General features: G+C 26.3%; 2 protein-coding genes across 3 annotated transcripts in view; one reads left to right on the top strand and one right to left on the bottom strand.

The window, feature by feature from the left end:
• Edem2 (ER degradation enhancer, mannosidase alpha-like 2) overlaps positions 1 to 24511 on the bottom strand; it is a 100782-nt gene that overhangs the window by 23805 nt on the left and 52466 nt on the right. For both annotated transcript variants that reach the window (XM_075372720.1, XM_075372719.1), the window contains exon 14: positions 1121 to 1219. In XM_075372720.1, the coding sequence (XP_075228835.1) occupies positions 1121 to 1219 (99 nt within the window). The remainder of the gene's footprint in view (positions 1 to 1120; positions 1220 to 24511) is intronic.
• Positions 261 to 23702, top strand: LOC142328738 (putative cytochrome P450 6a14). Its single transcript, XM_075372721.1, has 5 exons — positions 261 to 395; positions 7862 to 8805; positions 19516 to 19749; positions 21499 to 21750; positions 23312 to 23702. The coding sequence occupies exons 2-5, from the start codon at positions 7872 to 7874 to the stop codon at positions 23485 to 23487; spliced, it is 1596 nt and encodes a 531-aa protein (XP_075228836.1). The 5' UTR covers positions 261 to 395; positions 7862 to 7871; the 3' UTR covers positions 23488 to 23702.

Genomic DNA, 24511 nt, shown 5'->3' on the forward strand with positions numbered 1-24511 from the left:
TCATAAAAATTAAAATAAAAACTATCTGGAATTTATATTATAAAAAGAAACAAAAAACAATAAGGTAGAAATTAAATAAATATTTCTGGCTTCATTTATCACTATGAAATTTTAGTAATATATTTACACTTAATGGGAAGACAGAACTAACGTGGTCTATTTAACAAATGCTATATAGTCTATGATCTGAGTAAATTATGGTTCATTTTTGACATATATGGTTTACTAGCAGAAATGATTAGCAGTCTACTTCCAACTGTGTGAACATCACAGTTAGTTGTTCATAGCCTACTTCCCATCCCCTCTACAAGTTATACTCAATTACTTTATTAATAATGTTAGAAGTGCACAGTCAGACCCTGACCTTGAGAGTGAACTAATACATTGAACATTAAGTGGGTATAACATTTTATTTTATTTATTTTTATTGCAAAATCTATTTTTCAAGTTTGATTATTTCATTTTTGGTATATTTTTATAATTACTGTTTGTATAATACTGTTTTTTTTTTAATCTGTGGTAAAATAAGTAATAATGTAATTTCTTTCATCTGAACTTATTAAATTTTTGTTTTAACCTAACAGAAGATTCTATTCTATCACTTTGAACAAAAACTGGACACAAGTGAATTTTTTTTTTTTGTAAACATTAATTTAATTAAAGCAAATATATAAAAATAAGTAAAAATTAAAGCAGTGCATTGGATCAGATTTACAAAAAGTGTAGCCAGGGAAGTGTTACATAATCAAACTGTAATATACCTTTTTCATATTTTGAGTACTTTACAATATATTAATAATTTCAAAATTCTGCATGAATGATCAAAGAAGAAAGAATCATTAACCACATGGAAAACAAACAACAACTGTTTTTGAACAGTAGAACTACAATATGACAAACGAAAATGAAATAAAACAAACATGATAGTTACATAACTTCAAATATCATTTCATACTACCATTTATTCAAGAATGAAATCCATGTTAAAAATATCCAGTTATCTATATTTCATAATAATAAAGTAAATTAATATTTAATAATTCATTTTTTTATTATAAACACACATACAATAAAGTACTATCATTCTAAGAAATTGATAAAGTCAAAATGATATACTTACATTAGAAAATGTGTGCAAGAGTTGCACTCTTCCATCTGCTAATGTTGCAACTGTTATCCCCATGTCATTGACTAGTTTCATATGCTCTTCATTCCCAGACTGTAAATGTAAAAATAATATGAAAAATTAACTAATGGCATTACAAATAACAACTTATTATGTAAAAAGTGTTATTTCTAAATAAAAAAGTACACATTAAATTAAAGAGTTGGAATTTCAAGAAAACCTGAAGGTGGTAGCAAAGAAATTCTCTCTCTCTAAAAACATGTGAACACACACATACACACACACACATACACACAGCATGTCCTGTAAGTTCCTCCTAATTTCAAATAAAATTTATCTTGTGGATTTTTAAAAATTTAATGTAAAAAATAATTATTTCATTTAAAACCTAATATTTTATTTTAACTATAAGTTGTTTTATTTTTTTGCAAAAAAGAAAAATGAAAATGCAAATTCATAAAAAATTATCTACATAGTCTCAGACTTTCTACATAAACATAACAATGCAAAATTTTTCTTTAAATAAACAAATTCATTTCTTTTACTATCAGAATAAAATAAATGTAAAATTTTTATGAAAGAAAATTTATCAAAAAATTTTTAAAAGTTTTTTAACAAATCTTAAAAAAATTCAAATCTCCCTAATTCAAATTTCACTATTTTTTATTCCAAAAATACTAAAATAAGATATTTAATGTTTTACAGTGTCATTAAACAAATAATGAAATATGATAGTACGTCAGTGAATGATGCTGTTTAATAAGTGATCAATTCCATTAACATTATCAGAGCTATGTTTTTTAATAAAAATATTTTTGTCACATCAAGGCAATTAAATGAATGTAAGGCAGTTAAGCAGAATGTAGTCTCCATTTAAAATATACAAGTTAACCGTAGAATGTAGTCTCCATATAAAATATACAAGTTAACCTCCTTTGATAAAAATATATTAAATAAGCCCAAGCCTCCAAGGATTTTAATTATTTTGCTATGTTGCATGTTGAAATTTTTAATCTGTAAATCTAAAATTAAAATTTTATTTAGAATTATGGGACATACTATAAATATACATGCATATGATGTATGTGTGTGCATGCGCACAAATAAATCTGTAAATGCATACATCACATTTTTTTTTAATAAGAAATTAAATATTTATTATGTTTAACAATCTTTTTTTTCTCAATAAAGCGTAACACAAAAATAATTACTAATTACAAATGAATATAATATTGAAAGCAATTAAGATAACAAAATAGGAACAAAAGTTTATTCATATAATTAACTAAATAAGTCAGAAATATGTTTTTAACATTTTAAACCACTTCAAATTTATAACCTAATATAAAAAAAAAAAAAATGCGATTACAAGAAGCTTTTAATAGCACTCCAAATTTTTAACAATACATTTTATTAAAATATTATTTATTTTCAATTTCTTGAACTGCATTAACATTCAAGCACATGCATCTATTAAATCCAAGCCTTTAGAAAATAACAATCAGTATAAACAGAATAATTTTAAAAAGTAGCTGAAATATTCCTATACCTACAGTTTTAAAAGTCAATTGTCAACAATCTTTTCTTTCCACTTCAAGCAATGTACATTTAACCCATCCTGCTCCCAAAGGCAAACGTTTTACCAAATGAAGTCCCAGTTAAAGAAAAAGGTAATGAAAATTTGTTAAACTATTTAATCGGCTCCCATGACGTATAATACAAACCAAAATTGAGATGCATGTGGATGAAAAGTGAAAAACAACAAAAGATTTTAATGAAATTATCATTAAGGTAATCAGTGTAAATATTGAATATTGTTGAAAACAGATTGTAAAGCTTGAAACATAGAAAAATATTCCACAAGAAACAAGATAGAAGCGTTCAGCTTTACTTCTCTCCATAGAAATGCAAGCAGAGACCACACTGACATAATTAGTAACATTAAAATGTTTCACAGAACAGAAATGTAAAAAAAAATAGAGAAAAAACATAAGAGCTTAAAAATATTTCTGAAACTAATTAAATACTTTTTCTATATATATATATATATATATCATTACAACAATCTTGATGGAGGAGATCTAGCTTCAGTCTTTCATTCAGAAGATTATGAATAAAATTGAAGCTTGAAATTTTTCACATAACTGTAAATTTGATGTATGCTTCATATATGTAAAGTTACTTCATAAATAATACAGAATTACAAGAATAGATATTAAATAGAATTTTAATTGACATTTAATAGTTATTTTTCTTCTATTCTATTTATATTTTCCTTTGCCATTCTGGATAGTCAATGTTTCAAAGTAGTCCTGTTCCCAATCACATAAAACTAAATTACTGAGCTTCTAGTACACTAAATCATTTTTTATTAAAATACTTGTCAATAGAGTAATTAACTCACTTTCTATACATTTACATACAAGCAAATTTTGTTCTATAAAGACAATAAGTAGATACAGTAAGATGTTACTGTAAGGTATGAAACTAAATTAAAAGAAGAGTAGGTTGTAACTATGGGAGGCCACCATTCCAGTAAAGGTTGGAAATCTATACACAATATAGCAGCATATATTATGTGACATATTTAGGTAATTGAAGAATTAGGAAAAGTTTATTTACTGGTGCTAGGCAATACAGTAGTAAATATATTTCATACAAATAAGGATTGTAATTAAATTATACAGTAATATAATAAGAATGGTACTCTATTAACAGCAGAAGCAACTGTTTCAACATTTAACTGGAAGGATCAAGAGCTTTCTTGACAGCACCATTACAATAAACCAAAGTAATAAACAAAAAAGAAAAAATATTGAAGTTCATATAAGTAGTTAAAAATAATTATTAACTGAGATAATAATGGCAGAAATAATCAAGACCATAAAAATAATATATACATTTTGAAAAATTAACTGAAAAATATCCAAGCTCACATTTTTCATACATGTAGATGTAAAAATTCAGATTTAATTAATATTATTTAAAAATTACAATATTATAAAGTAATACTATTTAAAAAAAAAAATTGATCAGGTTTTAAACAGATTCATAAAAAAATATCAGATGTGCATTCACTTTATAAATACTTCTAAAAATTGCAAAGGAGCCATTTCTAAAATAAAGAAAAGAAGAAAAGTCAACAAAAAAAGCTTTTTTTTGTGGCAAAGTACTTTCATGTAAAAATAGTTCTGTTGTTTAGTTAAAGCGACTTTATTTTTAAACAAAGACTATACCCACCCATAAATGCATACAGAAGTTTCAATTTTTAATTTGCAAAATAATGATCTACACAATTCATATATTTATGGTTCTCAAACCAATTTTTAAATCCTGAAAACCCATTTTAACTTTTTAGAAGAGGCTCAAAATACGACTATAATATTCCAGGCAGAAATACGAGGGCAGTTCGGAACATAACCTCCATTTCACTATAAATAAAAAACCTGCATAGAAATATTTTATTATATACAACTTAAAACTGCAGCTTTATACTATTTTTCAACATAGTTGCCATTTAAATTCAAGCATTTGTTATAGCATTTCTTTACAGATACTGTTTTCATAAGATTCAGTCGCCTGGGTACCTAGCCAATCTTTCATGGTTTTTTGAAGTTTGTTGTTGTCATCCAAGTGCTGTAACACAGCAACTACTTTAACAGTCTAATGTGAAACTTTGAAGAAACAAAGGTGATTATTCAGAACAAACATCACGGTATGCTGTCATCCGGTGTTTATTTGCATGACAATGCTCGTCCTCACAGTGCTTTAAGAATTCAACAACTTCTAAATCAATTCCAATAGGACATTTCTGATCATCCCCCTTACAGCCCAAACTTGGAGCCAAGTGATTTTCTTATCTTCACTCACATGAAGAAGTGGCTTGTGTCGTAGCACTTCAACAACAACGATGAACTTCAAAATGCTGTGAAAGGTTGGCTAGGTACCCACGTGATTGAATCTTATGAAAGCAGTGTATTTGTAAATTAGTGAAATCCTACAACAAATGCTTGAATTTAAATGGGGACTATGTTGAAAAATAGTTAAAATCTGTAGTTTTAAGATGTATGTAATAAAATATTTTTATCTATACAGAGTTTTTTATTTATAGCCAAACAGAAGTTACTTTCCAAATCGCCCTCGTATATCTAATATTTAATAATAATGAAAAAAATCTTGTTTTTTAATTAAGATGTTTCAAAGCAAAACAGTATGAGTTGATCTTGCTGCAAATGAAATCAATTTGATCATTCGTATAAAAATTTTCATGCTAATGTAGAGTCTTTAATCCTATTAGTAATTATTTTCAGATACAGTTACAGTGATATCATTAGCAAAGAATAGTCAGAAGCTTTAAAGATGATCATTAATTAATATTAAGAGAAGCAAAGGAGCAATGGGCCAAGAACACATACCTGAGTTACACCCTGTGTTCAAATTCTTAGAGTGAGGACTTACTTTTGTAATGTTTTCCCATGTAAAAATGAAATATGTTTGCAAACAATATCAGAAGGGTACAACACCTCTGGTAACACAGTAAACTAAGGTTTTTCGTTAATAGAAAATGATTAAAAACATTGAATGTTTTACTAAAATCATGAAAAATAGAAAAAAGATTTTTTTTTTATGTAATCTGCCTAATTTAAAATATTCTCTAAATATTAGTAAACTACCCTGAACAGAGATAATCCCTTTATAGTTTCTTTTTGTGATTAATTCACCATTTAAATTCAAAGCTTGTGAATGAAATGAAATGGATTTTTTTTGGCTGATGAAAAATGCCAAGCCTTTATTAGGGCTCAAGCTGGGACTCCAGAGGAAAGGCTGAGAAACAGCACCCCCCCCCCCCCAACAAAGAAGTTAGGAGGTTCCCCTTTCTTTCTTTCCCTTATTCTTCCATCCCTTTTATTTAGAAAATAATGTTTGGCATTAATGTACTCCATCTGACATGTTGGATCTTCCAATATCCAATCTCTCAGCTATTCATCTATTGGGATTTGTACATTTAATTTAGGGGTGACAACTCTAAGGGTCTATCCAGAAACTGTTTTTTACCTAAGGGTTAAAAAAAAATTACCTAATGGCTGAAGTGACTTTAGGATAAGATTAGGTCTCTTACTCTTCTAAAATCTTAATTGAAATTTAAAAGTGAATTTATAAATTCCATATTGTCTTCCAATTTTTTAATTTATATTTTTTTAATAAAAATTTATAAAAAGTTTTTATATAATTTTTATGTTTATAAATACATTATTATCTAATCTAATTAAATTGTCAACAAAACTGGATGGAATGTTAGGTACAGTTACTGTAATTAAATTAAATATTCACTATACTGCATACAAATGAACTGCTTATTTAGCTAAAGCAAAAAAATGAGAAAATTTTTAAATGCTATCAACAAAGAGTTGAAAGGTTTTTTATTTTCTTTATCTTGTTTAGAGGTATTATAACAAATAAAACCTTAATCATTGAAACATATACCATTAACAGGAAATGAATCGACACAAAGGAATTCTATTCAACATGATGGATGTTTACATTAATGAAAAAAACCATAATGTAATACAGATATAAATGATACCTTTTTTATTGAACTATTTAAAAAATTGTTTTATAATGTAAAAGAAATTTATTAAACATGTATAATATAATTTTTAAATAGTCAGTTTTCCATTGATTTTTTTTATATTTTTTGGTAAAATACAGAACATTAGTCTAAGCACAGCACATAAGAAGACAATAATATTTTACTAATATTTCAGATTTTTCTTATTTTTCTTTATTTAGCATTTATTTCAGTGTAGTCACCTTGAACTATCTGCGACATGGATTAAAGGATCATGGATTAAAAAAAAAATGTTAATTCAAAATCTGCACAGCAATAATAATGCTATTTGCATAGCATCATAATATTGTACAATACAATTCATAGACAACTTGAAATATGTAATATAATAGTAGAAAAACACAATGGAAAAAGTAAATTCAGTACTAGCTTTTAAATAAATAAAAAATTGCTTGAAATATGGCAGTTAAGCAATAATGTAAATAAACCAATTATAAGTAACTGGGAGTAGGCTGCGTTTATATGGGTACAGTGACCATGTAAATTCTTAATTTCTCCCCCCTCTTTACTTTTATTTTTGTTATTCCGATTTCACTTATTTAAAAAAAAAGTTTCTATTTCTTTCTCTTAAGTTAAACAAACAATAATCAGTGTAATATGATGAATTAAAAAGGTTTAGCAAAAATGTAAACTCAATAAACTTATAAAAATAAATTATAACTTTGGTTAAAATATACAATATAAACACTTTTTTCTGATAAAATCTAAAATTAACACATTAAGAAATATAAAACAAAAGGTGTATATACTGTAGTAATATTTCATATAATAAACAATTACTCCATGTATTTATTTGAACATGGTTCAAGATAAGAACAATGATAAAGTGATTATGAAAGAACCTTCAACTTCTACATTATCTTCTTTTTAATAAATATATATAGTCATCACATAATTTTAAGAATATAAATGCATACAAATAACTTAACAAAAAAAGATTATATAAGAGTAATGAAAAGTCATTCTTTCATTCAGTTATGTAAAGGTTTTTAAAGCTGTAACTATACTTAGTAATAACATTAGAGTTATTTGTTTACATTTAGTAACTGCAAGATTAGATTTATAATTATACTTTTATTTTTAAAAATAATTATTTAACTTTACAGTATAGTGAAGATGCCTATAATAAGTGAAGTGTTTATTATTGACGTAATATTTATAATGCTACTAATATTATTACTAATATACTATTATGCAACAAAAACATTTGATCACTTTGATAAAATTGGTATAAAATACATAAAACCAGTTCCATTTTTTGGTAACATGACAGACTTCGTTATTGGTAGAAAAAACTTACAAATATGTCATAAAGATATATATGATAAATTAAAAGGTGAAAAATGTGGTGGAATGTTTATGAACAGATCACCATTTTTAATGATATGCGATCCTGAACTTATACAAAAGGTATTAATTAAAGATTTCAGTTATTTTTATGATAGAGGTACAACAACAGATGAAAAACTCGATCCGTTGCAAGCAAATTTAATTAACTTAGAAGGTCAAAGGTGGAAATCATTACGACAAAAATTAACACCAGCATTTAGTTCAGGTAAATTAAAAATGATGTTTCAACAATTTAATGAATGTACAGATGAATTGCTTAATCATTTACAAGAAATAGAAAAAAATAATCAGCCGGCTGATGCTAGAGAAACAATGGCAAAATTTTCAACAGATGTGATTGGATCATGTGCATTTGGATTACAATTCAATTCGTTAAAAGATCCAGATTCAAAATTTAGAAAAGTTGGTCGTGAAATACTTTCACCGACTCTTCAAGGAAGAGTACGATTATTACTCAGGATCATTCATGATAAATTACCAACACTGTTAGGCCTTAAAGCATTTAAAAAAGAAGCAGAGGAATTTTTTATTAATTTGGTTAAAGACACAATTAATTACAGAGAAACAAATAAAATTGAAAGAAATGATTTTATTCAAATAATGATGACCTTAAGAAAACAAGATTCAACATCAGTGGACAACAACACACATAAAATTCAATCAGCAAGCTCCAATCAGCATAATGAAGAAGAAAAACAAGGTAATAACTTAATTATTTCTTTAACATTTTTCTATAAAATTTACTGCAATAGATATTAACTTAACCTAATGCATTATGCAATATCAATAACACTAAAATAGCCACATATAGACTAAAATATTCACACCAAGTTCGTGTAGAAAAAAATTTTTTTATTATTCAACCCTATTAAAATGAGGAATCGAAACAATTTTGAACCAGCTGTATCATTATAGATTAGCTCCCCGTTTTTCTACATTCACAGTTATCCATCCAAAAACTGTATATAAAAAATTTAATTAATTATTTTTTAAACCGTAAAATATAAAGATCATAATTTCAAACGTGTATATTAATTTTTAGATTTTCTTTAAAAAATGTTTAATTTTAATTGTTTGTGAACTTTAAAGTTTACAAAGTATTGACTTTTAAATCATGCATTTATCTTTAGAGAACGTTAAAAAATATATTGCATAACAATCATTTTACACTAAAATATTACTTTCTAAAAAGCATGTTTGACGATTTTATTTGACTAGTTCTGAAATTTATAATAAACATTTTAATTTTAATAATTGCTTTATATTTTCAGTAGAATTTAAAATATTTCAGGATTGCATTTGGGTCCTTGCTTTCTATGCACCAATGATTGTAAGTAATATTTAAAAATAAAATTGAAATAAGAAGTTAGTATTAAAACTAAATTATTACAGACACCACAGATTAATTATCAGTAGATTTGTTAACCAGTTAATATAATAAAGTCTACAATTAAAAATCATCCAATTATTGAGTTTATTCCCAGTAAGCAAAGAAAAATAACTACTATTAATTTAGAATTTTGATATCTGTATAAAATAATTTTTGGTAATAATTGGAGAAAAAGTGCAAGAAACAAAAAAAAATGATGAACAGAGTTGATATTTGTACTGAATGCAGGAAAGATATTTGATCTATACATACACTTCATCAAAGTCTAATTTAAGTTTTTCATTTAATTTTTTCATCTTACACAATTGAAAAAAACTATTTTGCCCACTTGTTAAAAAGTGTGTGTAATAATACTTAGTATTATTAGAAATACAACCAGCTGCACAGAAATTAATCCATTTTATGTTGTTCCTTGATATTTATATAATGTTTTAATAAAAATAAAATAATCTACTTTTACAGTGTTCTGCTGATAAACAATATAAATATTGTTTATATATGATATATATATAAATATATATCATATTTTCAAATAGACGTGGAAAGTCATGTATGAACCTGAGAAATAAATATCTGCATGCAGGTAGATTATTTCAAAGATCTGGAAGTGTTCATACCAAGATTACAAAAGCACGTTAATGAAGTGATGAAATACAAGAGGCACATAACTATTAAGAAAGAGCTTCCCAATCAGCAAATGTTAGTGATGTAGCCATTCTACTGTTAATATTAGAATATTTGAAAACAAACTGCATAACATGTACCTAAGACAACTGGTATTTGATGACAAAGACAAGGGTATCATCATTATCAAGCTCAGAATAATGAATTTTTTACTTGAACTGAACATATAATGAACCTAGGGGGTTCATCATTTCAACACTGAATCAAAAAGGCAAAGTAAAATATTTAAATTAAAGGAACCAGCTTGTATTGTTTATACAATGTTTCAAGTATAGAAAATTGTGATTTTTAACACTACCTATGGTCTTTTCAAATTTTTACAGATTCTTTTATAATTTACTCTTACTCTTAAGAAGTAATAATATTTTTAGGCATATATAGAGGATCTAACAATTGCACGTATGATAAAATAAATTTAATAAACCAATTATATTAAATATTAGAATTTAAATATAAAATATTAAATATTTGAATTCTGTTTTATTTAAATAAAAAAAACTTGCGTAAGTAATAATTCATTTTCATGATCAATTTTTTTTGTTACGTTTTTTAAACAGTATTACAAGTAAAACAGACAGATATTTCTTAAGATGCTAATTTCTAATATTTCTTCTGACAACAATATGATATTATTCAAGATACTGCAGAGTATGTTGTATTACCTTAACAGAAAGTTGAAAAATAAAATGTGAAAATAAATAATTTCAGTAATTAATTAAGAATAAGAAAGAAATTCTTCTGATTATACTTATCTGCATACACAAAAATTGATAAGTAAATATAAAAATACTTGATTGAGATAATATACATGTCTTAATTCTTTATTTGTTAAAATTAAAATTTAAACTTAGATAATTTAAATAGTTATATATTACAGTTTACAACAATAAAACAATCTAACATTACTTTTTATTAGCTTATTTTTCTTGTGTAGCATATTTTCTTGTATTTTCATGACCATTTTAAGCAGAATAAATGGAGATCCATTACAATACTAATAGAATTTGATGTTCTATTATTTGTTTTTCAACTTTATATTCATTCTGTAACTGGTTAGTAAATTTCTCGTTCTTTAATTATCTTGTGTTTGTTACTGAACTATTATAAATATAATCATATAACGGTGTATCACGAAGTTCTCCCAGGACTTTCATAATCTATTCTACTCATGAAAATAATGGAAAAAGTTCATATAAACATACGTGCTAAAATGCTTCGTTTGCAAGTTACAGCTAATGAAAGATTTTGTTAGGATTTTATTTACCCTGGTGAAATGAGGTTGTACTGAAGTTTTCAGGAATTTTTAACAAAAGATGTGGGGGAGGTACACCATCGTGCTGCACTTTGCATCTCCACATTACAGGAACATCTTCAAGCAGCTGCAGCAATTCTTCTTGAAGCAAGTTCAAGTAAACCTCAGCATTCAAGCAGCCAGGTAATATCAAAGATTCAAACAGCTGATTGTGAAGAAAGCCACACTACCATACACTGCACTAAATCGATGCTGAAAACTGCCTTATACAGTTTCATGAGGATTTACTTCTGCCCATGTATGATCATTGTATAAGTTGTTGATGCCATCTCGAGTAAAATTTGTGTCATCAATAAACAAAACATACTTGTAGAGTTGTCACGTTGTATTCAACCAGTTGCAAAACTCCAAACAAAGTACCATAATCCATTGCCCAACAAATTATAATCTGATTTCTCACAAATGAAGGTATCAAATCCTCTGCAATTCTGACTCAACTCCAGGCACAGTTTGGAGACGCTACCCTATCAAAAACTCAAGTGTCTGATTGGGCCAAAAAATTTCCAAGTGGCAGTGGAGAATGAAAGTCACGAATGCTGTCCACAGATCAGCGTCAATGATAACATTCAGACTGTTTATGACCTTGTGGAAGTGACCGCCGCATAACCATTCCCTGAAATTGCATCAGAGGTGGGCATGTTGGGAGTATGCATACAATATTGTCAGACACTCTTGGATACAGCAAAGTCTCTGTGAGGTGGGTTCCACATCACCTCACTACAGGACAGAGAAATGTTCAGAGAGACATTTGTCAGCGGTTTCTATATCACTTTGAGGAAGCAGGAGAGGCATTTTTGGATCATATTGTGATCTACAATGATATGTGGATCCACCATTACACTCCAGAAAGCAAGAGAACAAGTATGAAGTTGGCAGAAAAGTGGGGAGGGGGCACCAATCAAGGCCAAGAAACACTTGTCAGCTGAAAAACGTCTGGCAACTGTGTTTTGAGATTCAATTGGTGTGCTGCTGATTTATTTCCTGCACGAACAAAGGATGGTAAATGTGGCATACTACTACCAGTTGTTGGATGATGTCAGGGTAACTATTGTAACAAACGATGCCAGCAACTGATTCGCAATAGCCTCCTTCTCCATGACAATGCACAGCTGCTTATAGCAGCTTGGACATGCAATAAACTCTCTAAAATTCACTGGACACCTCTTAAACATCTGCCATACATTCCAGACTTGTTACCGTGTAATTTCCACATTTTTTTGCTGAAAGAAGCTTTAGGAGGGGAAGATTAAAAGACACTGCTGCAGACAAGAATTATATGTCAAATTGGTTTTTGAGGCAGCCATCTTGTTTTATTGATAAGAGAATCAGGAAACTACCTATTTATTGGAGAAAATGTGTTTTTGTTGAAGAAACTAAGCAGAAAAATAAAGTAATTTATTTGTAATTTTATCTAATATCAATAAATCTATGTAAAAAAATTTTGGTTTATATTTGAATGACCTTATACTTTTTTTAATGTTCTTGAATGATAGAAAAACTTTAAAAACGAACTGAATTTATAAAAATGAACTGTTTTACCAGAACAGTAGGTTTAAGATTCTTTGATATATTACTTTTAAAAAATATATATCAACTTTCTAACAGGTCTTTTTTGTTACTGGTTAATTCACAATAAAATCACAGTTAAATTTATTCTCACTAGCAGTTTTGGCATTTTTCATCAGTCAATCAAATCATTAAATTGGCTATAAAATCAGCTGGTCCCTGGTTCAATTCCTGGCAAGTCTGATATTATATACTATTTCAGTTATCTCACCTTTCTTAATAAAATACAAATGTAAATGTGTAAGTTTTAAGTCATAAGAATAAATAAATTTTTAACATTATATAGAAAAAACAGATATAATCTAAAAAATTGATAAAAGAAAAAATAAATAAAAAGAAAAAATATACAAAAAAATTTATTGCTTTACTTAAAAATTTTACATTAAAATATAACAAATTTTTAATAAACATAAAGATAAATAAAACATTTTTTTTTTTTAATTTTAAACAGTTCTTACAACAAAATATGAAGATATATATAAACAGAAAAGACAAATAAAAATCAGTCCAATATTAATGACTAATATGTAATCACACCAACAATAATCAGGAAAATTAATTACTGAAAATAAAACAAAATTTAAATTATAAAAATAAAATAACTGATTCACTTTACAATATTACTTTAACATAATAAATAAAAATAATATTATATATGAAATATGATCACAACATTTGATTTTTAAATGTTCAGAAGTTAAATAAGAAAAGAACATCAGCTTAAATGATAATTAACCTAATCCAAAAAGAGGTATACAAAAGTTAAATCTTTCAATTCAAATTTATAATATATAGCAACATTTTATTTTAAGATTAAAACAGTCTCAGAACATTTGTAAGCCTAACAGCAGTCAGGCTTACTGAGTTTCAAAGGATGACCATCCTGATCAGGCAGTCCCATTAATTGATCTTATAAAAAAATATCCTGATAAAAATTATATGTATTAACAGTTTATTAACTACCCAACAATTAATACAGCAATCACTGCTGATACATGGTTTATGTACTTTCAAATGAAGTCAATTTTCTTACATGTTGTAACTGCTAGTCAGGAAAAATTATTAATTGGAGTAATGACTCCTTTGATATAATCAGGATGTGATTAAAGTAATATCTACCCATACTCAGTGACCAGATCAAATTTATCTTTAAAAAAACCTCATATTGTAAACATACATTTAAATCTAAACACAATCTTTTCCTTGAAATTTATATCTATTACTAACAAGAATTTACTGAATTATCTATTTTCCCATCATAAAAAAAAAAAAAACAGTTTAACCCATTTTCTCAAAAACCATTAGTATAAGACACAAATATATAGTAATATACCAATTCATTAAAAAGATTATAAATTAACTGTGTTTTTCTTTAAATGAATATTAACACAAAAATAAAGAAAAAAAATTAATATTTTAATGCAAATATGCCTGGGATGATGTGATTTATGAATTTGGTTTAAAACGTTTGATCAGAACAAATTTTTATAACCACTGACATTTCTACTAGTACTGAGGGCTGCTTACATCTTTTATAAAAAAATAAAGCACTAATGATATTTTTTAAATAAAGCCTTTTTTAATGTTTCGACATTACCATCCTGTTATCATTTTGCTTACAAAGTGATAATCATGAATAATGTATTACAATTTCATTTTAATAATTTTAACACTTATTTAATTGGTATTAATAACAGTTATAATTACTTGAAGTTCATTGTACTCATTCATTATATTTCTATCACACATTCAACATTACAAAAGATTTAAAAATGTAATAACACCAGATAGTTGAACTTTATTTTAAGCTTTTGTTGTAGTATCATTTATGGATGTCACTTAATATTTCTACCTATAAGATAAGAACTCATTATGAAGACATTCATAAAAAACTTAATCTTTATAGAATAACTTTTAAAACATTCATTTTAGCAAGATAATTTAACAAAATTAATTAAAATCAAATTTTTTTTAACTGTTAGTGACAATAACATCTTAATGAAATGTATACAATTTCAACTGCAAAAATTTACGTGGTATAGATTGTCTTGTAATGAAACACTAAAGAAAAAATGTGGGACTCTGCAATCATTGATAACCACATCTAAATGATTAAATATAAATAATTGACCATGATTTGAAATAATTACAATAAAAAGGTAGTAATTAACTACAATAAGTTTTTTAACAAAGTTAAAAAAATTATAGCATTTATCACAAAAGAAAAAGTTCATATTTGTTATATTTTATGAACCAATCACAGAAAAACTGAATTTTATATTGAAATGATTTTTTTTTCAATTATGTTGCAAATTGCAATTTACTTTAAAAAAACATATAAGAATTACAGAAAATTATGCATAACAATACCTTTTGTCACCTGTTTAACCAATAATGAAATTTTAAAGTTACATAACTTTGTTAAGAAATATGAATAATAAAAAAAACTGTTTCAATGTTTAGTTTCAACATGATAGCTTTTTTTAAATGACTTTTTCAGCTTTCACTAAAAATGGAGAATTTTTTCCTCAATTTAACCTTGTTTAAAAAATACTATTACAATATATAATGGGAATATGAAATTCCATGACTGGTGAAAAAACAGGTTTAAATTATGATTCTTTTTATGAGAAATTTATCTTTACCCAGATATTTTCTTAAAATTAATTCCATCTCAAATAAAACACAAATAAAAACAATTTTTACTATCATATAAAACTCATTTTTTCCATCAAATGATTCATAATATATAACTGTGTATAAATTTTTTTCAGATGCCTATTATACAGACATCAACATTTTTTATTTACTTATAGTATTTTCTTTATTTACAATGCTTATATTAATGAATTAAAATTATTAAAAAATTCAGAAAACCTTTTTTTATTATCATTTACTATATTCAAGGTTTTTATTTACACTTATAGTTCATTACTGAAGGCAAATAAGCTATCTTTTCAGTAACTAATGACAATATAAGATACAAATACTTTCTTTATATTTAAAATAGAACATTTCAAGGTAAAGAAAAAAAATTATATTAACACTAAATATAAGAAGTCATTTATTTGGAATAATGTTAATTAAATGAACACGTAATATAATTGTGTATGCATTAAAAAAAAATCACACATTTATGAAAAATGAAACATATAAGTGACAAAAAAATGTACCACAAAAAAATTTGAAGTTTATGCCAGGAATTGAATGTGAGACAATCTTATGTATAAAACAACACATTTGTAATTACGACAGGCATATGTAACCATATAATCTATTAAAAATATAACCATATATAAGTCTATTAATCTTTAAAAATATATTAAAACAAAATAATAATTATTTTATATTTCAAAAAATTATAAAATATAATCAAAATATTTAAAAAATAGATTCTATTTTGGCATAATTTTTTCAATGTTTTAAAAATTTTGGAATGCAAATTTAATAATTATAAAACAGGATGTTAAAAAGTGATTTGTATTATGAAAACAGGTAACTAGATGAAGAAAATCTGTGAAATAACAGATCTCTAAATAGAAAAATAAGGGAAATTAACTCATTCCTAAAACATTCCTGCTAAATTTTCATAATATATCTTCATATTAAAGTAAAATTCATAATAAAATTAACCTCACATGAGCAAAAAATCACAAAATAATTACTTGACAAAATTCACATTAAAATAAGATTAATAAAAATGAGCTTTCCTTTTTTTTAACATAAGACGAAACACAATGGTTATGTAACGGTAATGGCATGACCACCATTAAAACTTGACATGATTATCAATTTTCTTCTAAACAATACAAAATGAAGTGAAGAAGATATCACTGCTTATATGTCATCACATCACAATGCCATCACTAACAGCCTCCACAATTCATAAATATCTAGAATTTCCAAATTTTAAATCGAAATGTGGGAAATTTTTTATTTTATTTTATGTAGCTCACAACTGGTTTGTAATTCACAATAGTAATAAACATACTCAATAAAAAGCTGTCTTCAATTTATTCTCTTTGTAAATATTCTATTTTGTCAATCTGTAAAAGTTGCCCATATCTAAATGTCTCACATTTTCCTTCCCACAGAAGACTGAGCATCAAAATAGTAATAAATGTCAAATTTTTTTAAACTAATTTGCTTTTGTGTTGTAGTAAAAATAAAAATTAGTAAAACACTATTTAATCTCACTTTTGTTCTGTAGATAATGTATCATTTAATCGATCAACTAGGCTTTATTATTTTATAATTATATACATTTTAGGATAGTCCTATTTAAATACTGCGGTATACATAGTACAATTTCTTCTACGATGTAAATATTATGAATAACCTCTTAATAAAATAAGTGCAAAATAATAATACACGATTAGTCATCAACCTTATCAGTTTATTGTAGGTTACGCTCTTTTTTAATATATGAATACAGGATACAAACCAGAAACGTAAACATAAGTAGTCATTCATAACAAACTGATTTGTGTTGGTGTTTGATGGTTTTATAAATTTTTTGATATTACATTTTTTTCAGTTTCATGTACTACAACCACAAATTTTAAAACGAAAAAGGTTTATTTTCTCACAACCATAATTTTCCCATATCTTTAACATATCTCATCCAAATATTCCAAACATATAGTTTTATTTCTATTAGCTTAACATTAATTGATACATTGGATAGTTATAAACACAAAAAAATTATATCCAATGATGTGCATCAGCACCTAATTTGAGCTGTTCTCCAATTTTTGCATTAAATTCATCCACTCAATTAGCACTTAAGAGTGCGAATTATTTATAAATTTATTTCAACAAACACAATTACCCTACAATTTTTCTTTTCTTAGTAATTGTGACATAAAATGAAAAATGACAAACACTTAACGGAATTGAACCAAAATCCAAATGATAAGATTTTTAATATTTTTTTTTTAATCCTGATATGCAATTTTTATATTTACACATTACTATAATTTGAAATACTATTTGTAAAAAGTTAGAAATAATTAACAATGGTAGAGAGAATCAGTAAATCTTTCAGACGATTCAGAACCCAATAATCAGTCAATATTATACACAGACAAAATAACAGTGTAACAACAGAAAAATACACATCTATGATTTTACACATGTTCAAGGATAATACATGAATAATATAAAATATTTGTTTTACTTGAAAATGTATGAAATTTAATAAATGAAAAAAATTATTGGCAACAGAAATAGTGAAAATAGCCTGATAGTGAATTATAAATGAAGTAATAAGTTAAACTTTTATGCAAAATTATATTACAGTGTAATTTAAACATTACTAGCTGCGTTAAAGCAATGTAATTTACCAACTGTTTTACAACAGAAAGGAACACATTCATTTATTTTACATTAACTGTCCCAGCCTTTCTTATGACTAAGTACAGAATGAGTCAAAATAAATTTCTCTGAGAGTAATAATGAGTTCACTGTACAGCCAGTTTCTGTGGTGAAAACGGTCAAGATGTCACTAGTAAGGCTGAATATCACCTATATTTTGGATGGCTTCGCATACTGATATACAATCACATATTTGGCTTAGTAAAAATGACAAGATGAGACCTCATTATTCCTCTTGCCTTCCTATGGTATGCCCGCCTTGGGATGCTTATTTTGTTTAACCCTTTAGCATATTTTGCCATAATATTAAGCAGTCAAGAACTGCATCCCAATGCGTTTTGCCATAATATTATGCATTCCGACATGTCATCAAATTCCACACTCTAGCAACTGCAGTTTGTACTAAAAGGTCTTAGACTAAATGTAGTACAGGTTAAAGTGTTTTTTCTCTGTAATTACCGTTATACAATGAATAATAATAATAAAGTCTGAAAGGAACAAAATTTTTCTTACTAGTTTCATGTTTTCCCCTGATCAGCTGTTCCATAGTTTGACTTTCATACACATTTGGTTATATTTTCATATACGAGCACTTTAGTGATTTTCTATTGATCTGCGAAGTTTGTGTTGTATATTTTTATTTTACTTTTTTCTGAAGAAAAATGTGGTAATAGAGCTTAGTTGTTTTAGTTTATGGTTTAAAATTATAAAATAATTATTTATTATGAATTCTTTAACACGTTTTTCATGTAATATGCAATTTAGCTATGTAATTATATTGAAATTTTTCTACTGGTATCATGAATATAAAGTGAAATACATGCAGTTAAACTTCAAGAACACAATCAACTGTCAATAAAATTACCCACACAATTAGGGGGTATTAATCATAAACATAATTAACGGGTTAAAGTGGCTATGCCATTTTTAAGAATGACTTGTGATCAAGTGACTTGTGGTCACCTACAACGATTACAGTAAAACACTTAACATATATGTACATAATTAAATTAAAAATAATATTTAATAAAATAAGATAAACTAACAGGCAACTAAAAATTACACAAATACATTTGTTTCAGGAACACAAGTTATTCTGGACGATAAGCTGTTGGCAGCAAATACATTTATATTCTTTTTAGCAGGATTTGAAACTACTGCATCAACATTATCATTATGCTTATTTGAGCTAGCTTTAAATGGTGACATACAAACAAGATTACGAAATGAAATTATCACAGTCATTAACAACAGCAAAACAGAAGTAACACATGATGTAATTAAAAACATGACATACATGGATTGTGTAATCTCAGGTAAAACTACATAATACTTAAATATTTTTTAAAAGTATCAAACTATTACAATGTAACATTAATTAATATTAAAAAAAAATTTAATAACTAAATCATCAAGAATGACAACCAATATTGTAAAAAAATAAATTTCTAAAACTGCTGTATCTCTGCATCCAATCATGAATTATTCATAGATCTCAACAACTACAAGAATCATGGTGTAGTAAAAAATCCATAAGAATAAGCAAGTCGGGATAAAAACAGATTGTTGAAATTACATTGAAGAATTAACAATATATATTTTTTTTTTACCCTCCAGTCTGCCTTTAGGTATTGCTTCAGAGGATGAGATGAATGATTTGTAGTATGTGTGAAAATGCCATACCTGACCGAGATTCAAACCCAAGACCTCCGAATGAAAGGCTGAGATGCATGCTACTACTCGTGCCACAGAGGCCAGCCTTTTTTTAATAAAGTATTAAAAAAATTTTATTTACAACAGCTGTTAAAAGGAAGATGTTTATTTTATTTATCTTCTTTCACATTTAGTTAACTAAATATTTTCTTTTTAGATTTCTAAAAACTATCAGAATGAAAAACATGATGGCAATTTATAAAATCTTTACAAGTCACTTAAATTAATATTATGCTGCGAAAGATCTATTTGAAAGATTTATTCATCAATAAATGGAGTTAATGGAGTTCCAATAACTTCATTGATGAAAGAGATGTGCAATTAGCTTTTAAAAGATCTCCCAAAACTACAACTTTCATGTAATTGGAGGCAAGTTTTAATAAAAAATCTTTAAATATTAAAAAAGTTATTCAAATATTTTATATACAATAAAAGAAATAATTTTTTGGGAGAAAATCAAGATATTTTAACGTATTTTAAAATGAATCACTATAGACTAGTATTGAAAGGAAAAATACATAGAGTAAAAAACAACCACCTGCCAAATAACTATAACCTCTATTTTAAAATACTGTAATAACATGTAACAATGAAAGATTTATGAAATTAAGTTTAAATGTAAAAAAGTCTAGGACAATTCCATAAGATGATATCAGAATGCATTATTTCATAGCTAAATGGGTCATAAAGGAAAATGAGGAAATCATGGAAATGGATAATATTTAAGCCCAGTCTAATTAATCAATAATGTTTTTTGTCTTGTTTTTAATTGTTCCTAACAATGTGCTGAATGTATGTTTTTTCATGATGAATCATCCTGTTTCAAGTGAGTAGAAAAACATATGCATTAAAGCTGAAATTACTTCTGTTAAGCACAGATATATACAGAGATTCATCCACTAGTCCGAATTTGGGTGAATACTCTAGGGTTGTTCTGAAGAGCACAGCAGAAAACTAGAATTTAAGAAAAAAATAAAAAAATAATTATCCCAGAAAATCTCTTCCTAACTCATCCTCCTATAAGTGTATTAAACAATTTACAATCAACATAGATTTCAGACAAAGATTTGATTCTTAGGGATCCTTCACATTTAACACTGTTAAGATCAGAAAAAGATACAGTAATGATCAATTTTTAAAAATAAAATGAACTACTCACAACAAGCAATCAAATCTGAAGACAAATTTACCAAATGTATAAGATTTGAAATTTTAACAAAATGTATATCAAAATATGCTAAATGAATCAAAGAAACAGAACAAAAAAGTTCTATTTAAAAGAAAAACATAATTAAAAAAATATTGTTATGAGTGAAAACAATTTTCAGATTTTTTTTTTAAATTTATTTCAGAAACTCTAAGAAAATATCCAATAGCTGGTTCACTAATAAGAAAATGTACAAAACCATATAATTTACCAGGTACATCAATAATTATAAAAAAGAATCAAAGGATATTTATCCCCGTATACGGCATACACCATGATCCACAATATTATCCAGATCCAGAAAAATTTGATCCAGAAAGATTTAATGAAGAAAATAAAGAGAAACGACCATATGGAACTTATCTACCATTTGGTGATGGACCACGCATATGTATAGGTAACAGAAATTAAAGTATACATTTCTCATAATAAATGTGTTTGTGTATGTTTTTTTTATATGCCTGTATGTAAACCAGACATATAATTTGGTAAAACAGAGAATGTTAAACTTAATAAAAGTTGTGAACGAAAGATTAACTTTTTACTTTTATGACAATTGAAAGAAATTAAATTATCATTAAATATAACAGGTTGTCATTGTAATCTTATTGCAATAAAATTCATTAATTCAGTTGCAATAGTCCAGATTTTCAGTTAATCTGAACAATCAGCAAGTGGTTTAAATACTTAACAATAATTTTAAGAAAAATTAATCAGTGAAAATATTAAAACAAATTTCTGTCTGGGATTGACCAAGTTGTTGGCATTACAAATGCAATTTAAAAGTATGCCGAATTCACACCTATTTTAGATAAAACATCCTCTGCTAAGCTGATAAACGTTTTCATTCAAGTGAAGAAAACATTTATATTTTATTAAAATGGATTTATCTAAAACAAACTTTGTCATTACCTTTTCATACAAGTACGTAAATAAAATGAAATAAGTTTTTTTCATTGAAGTATACTAACATTTTAATAGATTTTTTCCAGAAATTACATTTCACTCTATAGGACAACTACAATTGTGAAGAATTAAAACCACAATATCACAACATGAACTAATCATTAATCTACTATGCTGAAAAATTCCCTCCAGTGTCTGGGTGAGTAATCCTGTTGTTCAGTTCGATGCTTCTGCACAACATATAATTCTGAGGATGGACAAAGGGATGTCCTCAAGAAAGCATCAGCTTGTTTGCTGATAACTCAAGCATCTGTACAAAAATTATTTTTTAACACATTCTATATGTTGCTAAAGGGAAAATCATTGATTAAATATGCTAATACTAAAGTGAGTAAAGGTAAGCTAAGTCAGAGCGGTTGTGAATGGGATGAAGAGCCACTACCTGGAGGCCTTGAGCTCCTTTGTGTGGTTTTCTCGTTTCACAATTCCTGTGAAGGTAAAACTATTTCTCACTATCTACTCTTTTTCCTCCATCTTTGCTTCCTTCCTTTCTAGGGACCTGTTGGTTTTGGTTAAATGCTCTCTGGATTCATATTAGGATGATGGGTTGTTTAGAGCTGATTTTTTAGTATTTTCACACTTAGATGAAGTAAATGTTAATGTACCTTATCAGGAACACTTTTTCCTAATTATACCTATACAAAAAGCCGAACCCAGGACTAAGATACTTATTAGGTAAAATGAGGTTTCCTAATCCCTCATGACACATGCAAACATGCTAAAACATTTTAACATGCACTGATTGAATTATGTATTGAAAAATTGCACTGGTTGAATTAAGAGGTGGACAAAGTCACAAGTAAAAACTGAATTTATATAAAATTAGATCACTAAGTCATTTAATTTAGGTCACTAAGATTATTAAAATGCTTCACTGTACACTGCAGAGAAGATTCGTATCTTTTTATAAAATAAATTTTCTTTAGTATAAATAAAATTTTTTAAGTTACAAATAATAAAACAAATCCAATGTATTTTCATTTTGATTTCAGGACTAAGGTTTGCAATTGCTGAAATAAAAGTTGCTCTAGCAAAAATTCTATCCAAGTATGAGTTAAAACTAAATAACAACATGGAAATGCCATTGAGATGGAAACCTAGAAGACTTTTACTTGTACCTGAACAAAAAATACTATTGGATCTTCAACCTATTGAAGAAAATATTTAAATAAAGCAAAATAGAAAACCAAAACAAAATTGAAAAATGAGCTTACTTATGATTAACTAAATATTTAACATAATACTTTAATTAATAATAACTTTTTTTATAACGGTAAAAAATATTGTTTAATTTGTATTTAATTATTTGTATTACTTGTATATTTAATTAATTTTACAAAATTACTTAAAGTAATTATTTTTAAATAAATTTTTTTAGTTGGATTTTACGTATATGATTTTTTGCATGGTAATAAAATATTTCTTAATTTCTTAACTTTTTGTAAACTTATGAAGATCACAACCTGATTAATAAGCAACTAAACATTAAATCCTGCTGATTTTGGCTTGTAAAATAACACATCAATAAAAATTTCACAAATTATGAAAATCTTGTAGCTTCTGAGAAATTCTGTGCCTGACCGGGATAATTAGCAAAAAAAAAACATCACCCATTAATTTGCCATAACTCTTTGAGAGAATATTAAAACAACAGATATATAATATTTTTTAAACATTTTTAGAAAAACTTAACCTCATAAAAATTTATATTAATTTTCTTTCACATTCAACAGAAAATTTAGTAAATAAACCATGTTTATAAATGAAAATTCATAAAAGCAACATCTGGCAAAAGCACTTTTAAGCCAATATCAACTTGCATACATAATCTTGATTATATTAACCAATGACAGCAGTTCTCAAATACTCCATCATACTGTTATTTCTTCCATGATTATGTGTATAAATTAGGTGTTATAATATTTCTATGTACTGGGCTTTAAAAAAAATATTCTGTTGACATATTATCATACACTGAAACTTAAAAGCAAGTTCAAAATTATAAACTGTATAATTCTAGAATTTAATATTTTTGGATCTTAACAGACTGTGGATAAGAAGTTCTACTGTACTTAAGAACAACTGTTAAAGTTAAAATAAAAAGGTAAACATGATTTTTATCATTTGATTGCTAACAACAATATTAGAAAAAAATTACAAAGGTGTAGTTCCAATTTAAATTTTAACAACCC

Source organism: Lycorma delicatula, chromosome 8 (genome assembly GCF_047948215.1).
Source record: "Lycorma delicatula isolate Av1 chromosome 8, ASM4794821v1, whole genome shotgun sequence".
Classification (NCBI taxonomy): Eukaryota; Metazoa; Arthropoda; class Insecta; order Hemiptera; family Fulgoridae; genus Lycorma; species Lycorma delicatula.

Excerpts from the sequence above, each read along its gene's own strand:
- LOC142328738 (XM_075372721.1), top strand. The coding sequence starts at position 7,872 with ATGCCTATAATAAGTGAAGTGTTTATTATTGACGTAATATTTATAATG. Across the intron at positions 19,750-21,498 it reads CATGGATTGTGTAATCTCAG|AAACTCTAAGAAAATATCCA; the intron begins GTAAAACTACAT and ends AATTTATTTCAG. Across the intron at positions 21,751-23,311 it reads TGGACCACGCATATGTATAG|GACTAAGGTTTGCAATTGCT; the intron begins GTAACAGAAATT and ends TTTTGATTTCAG.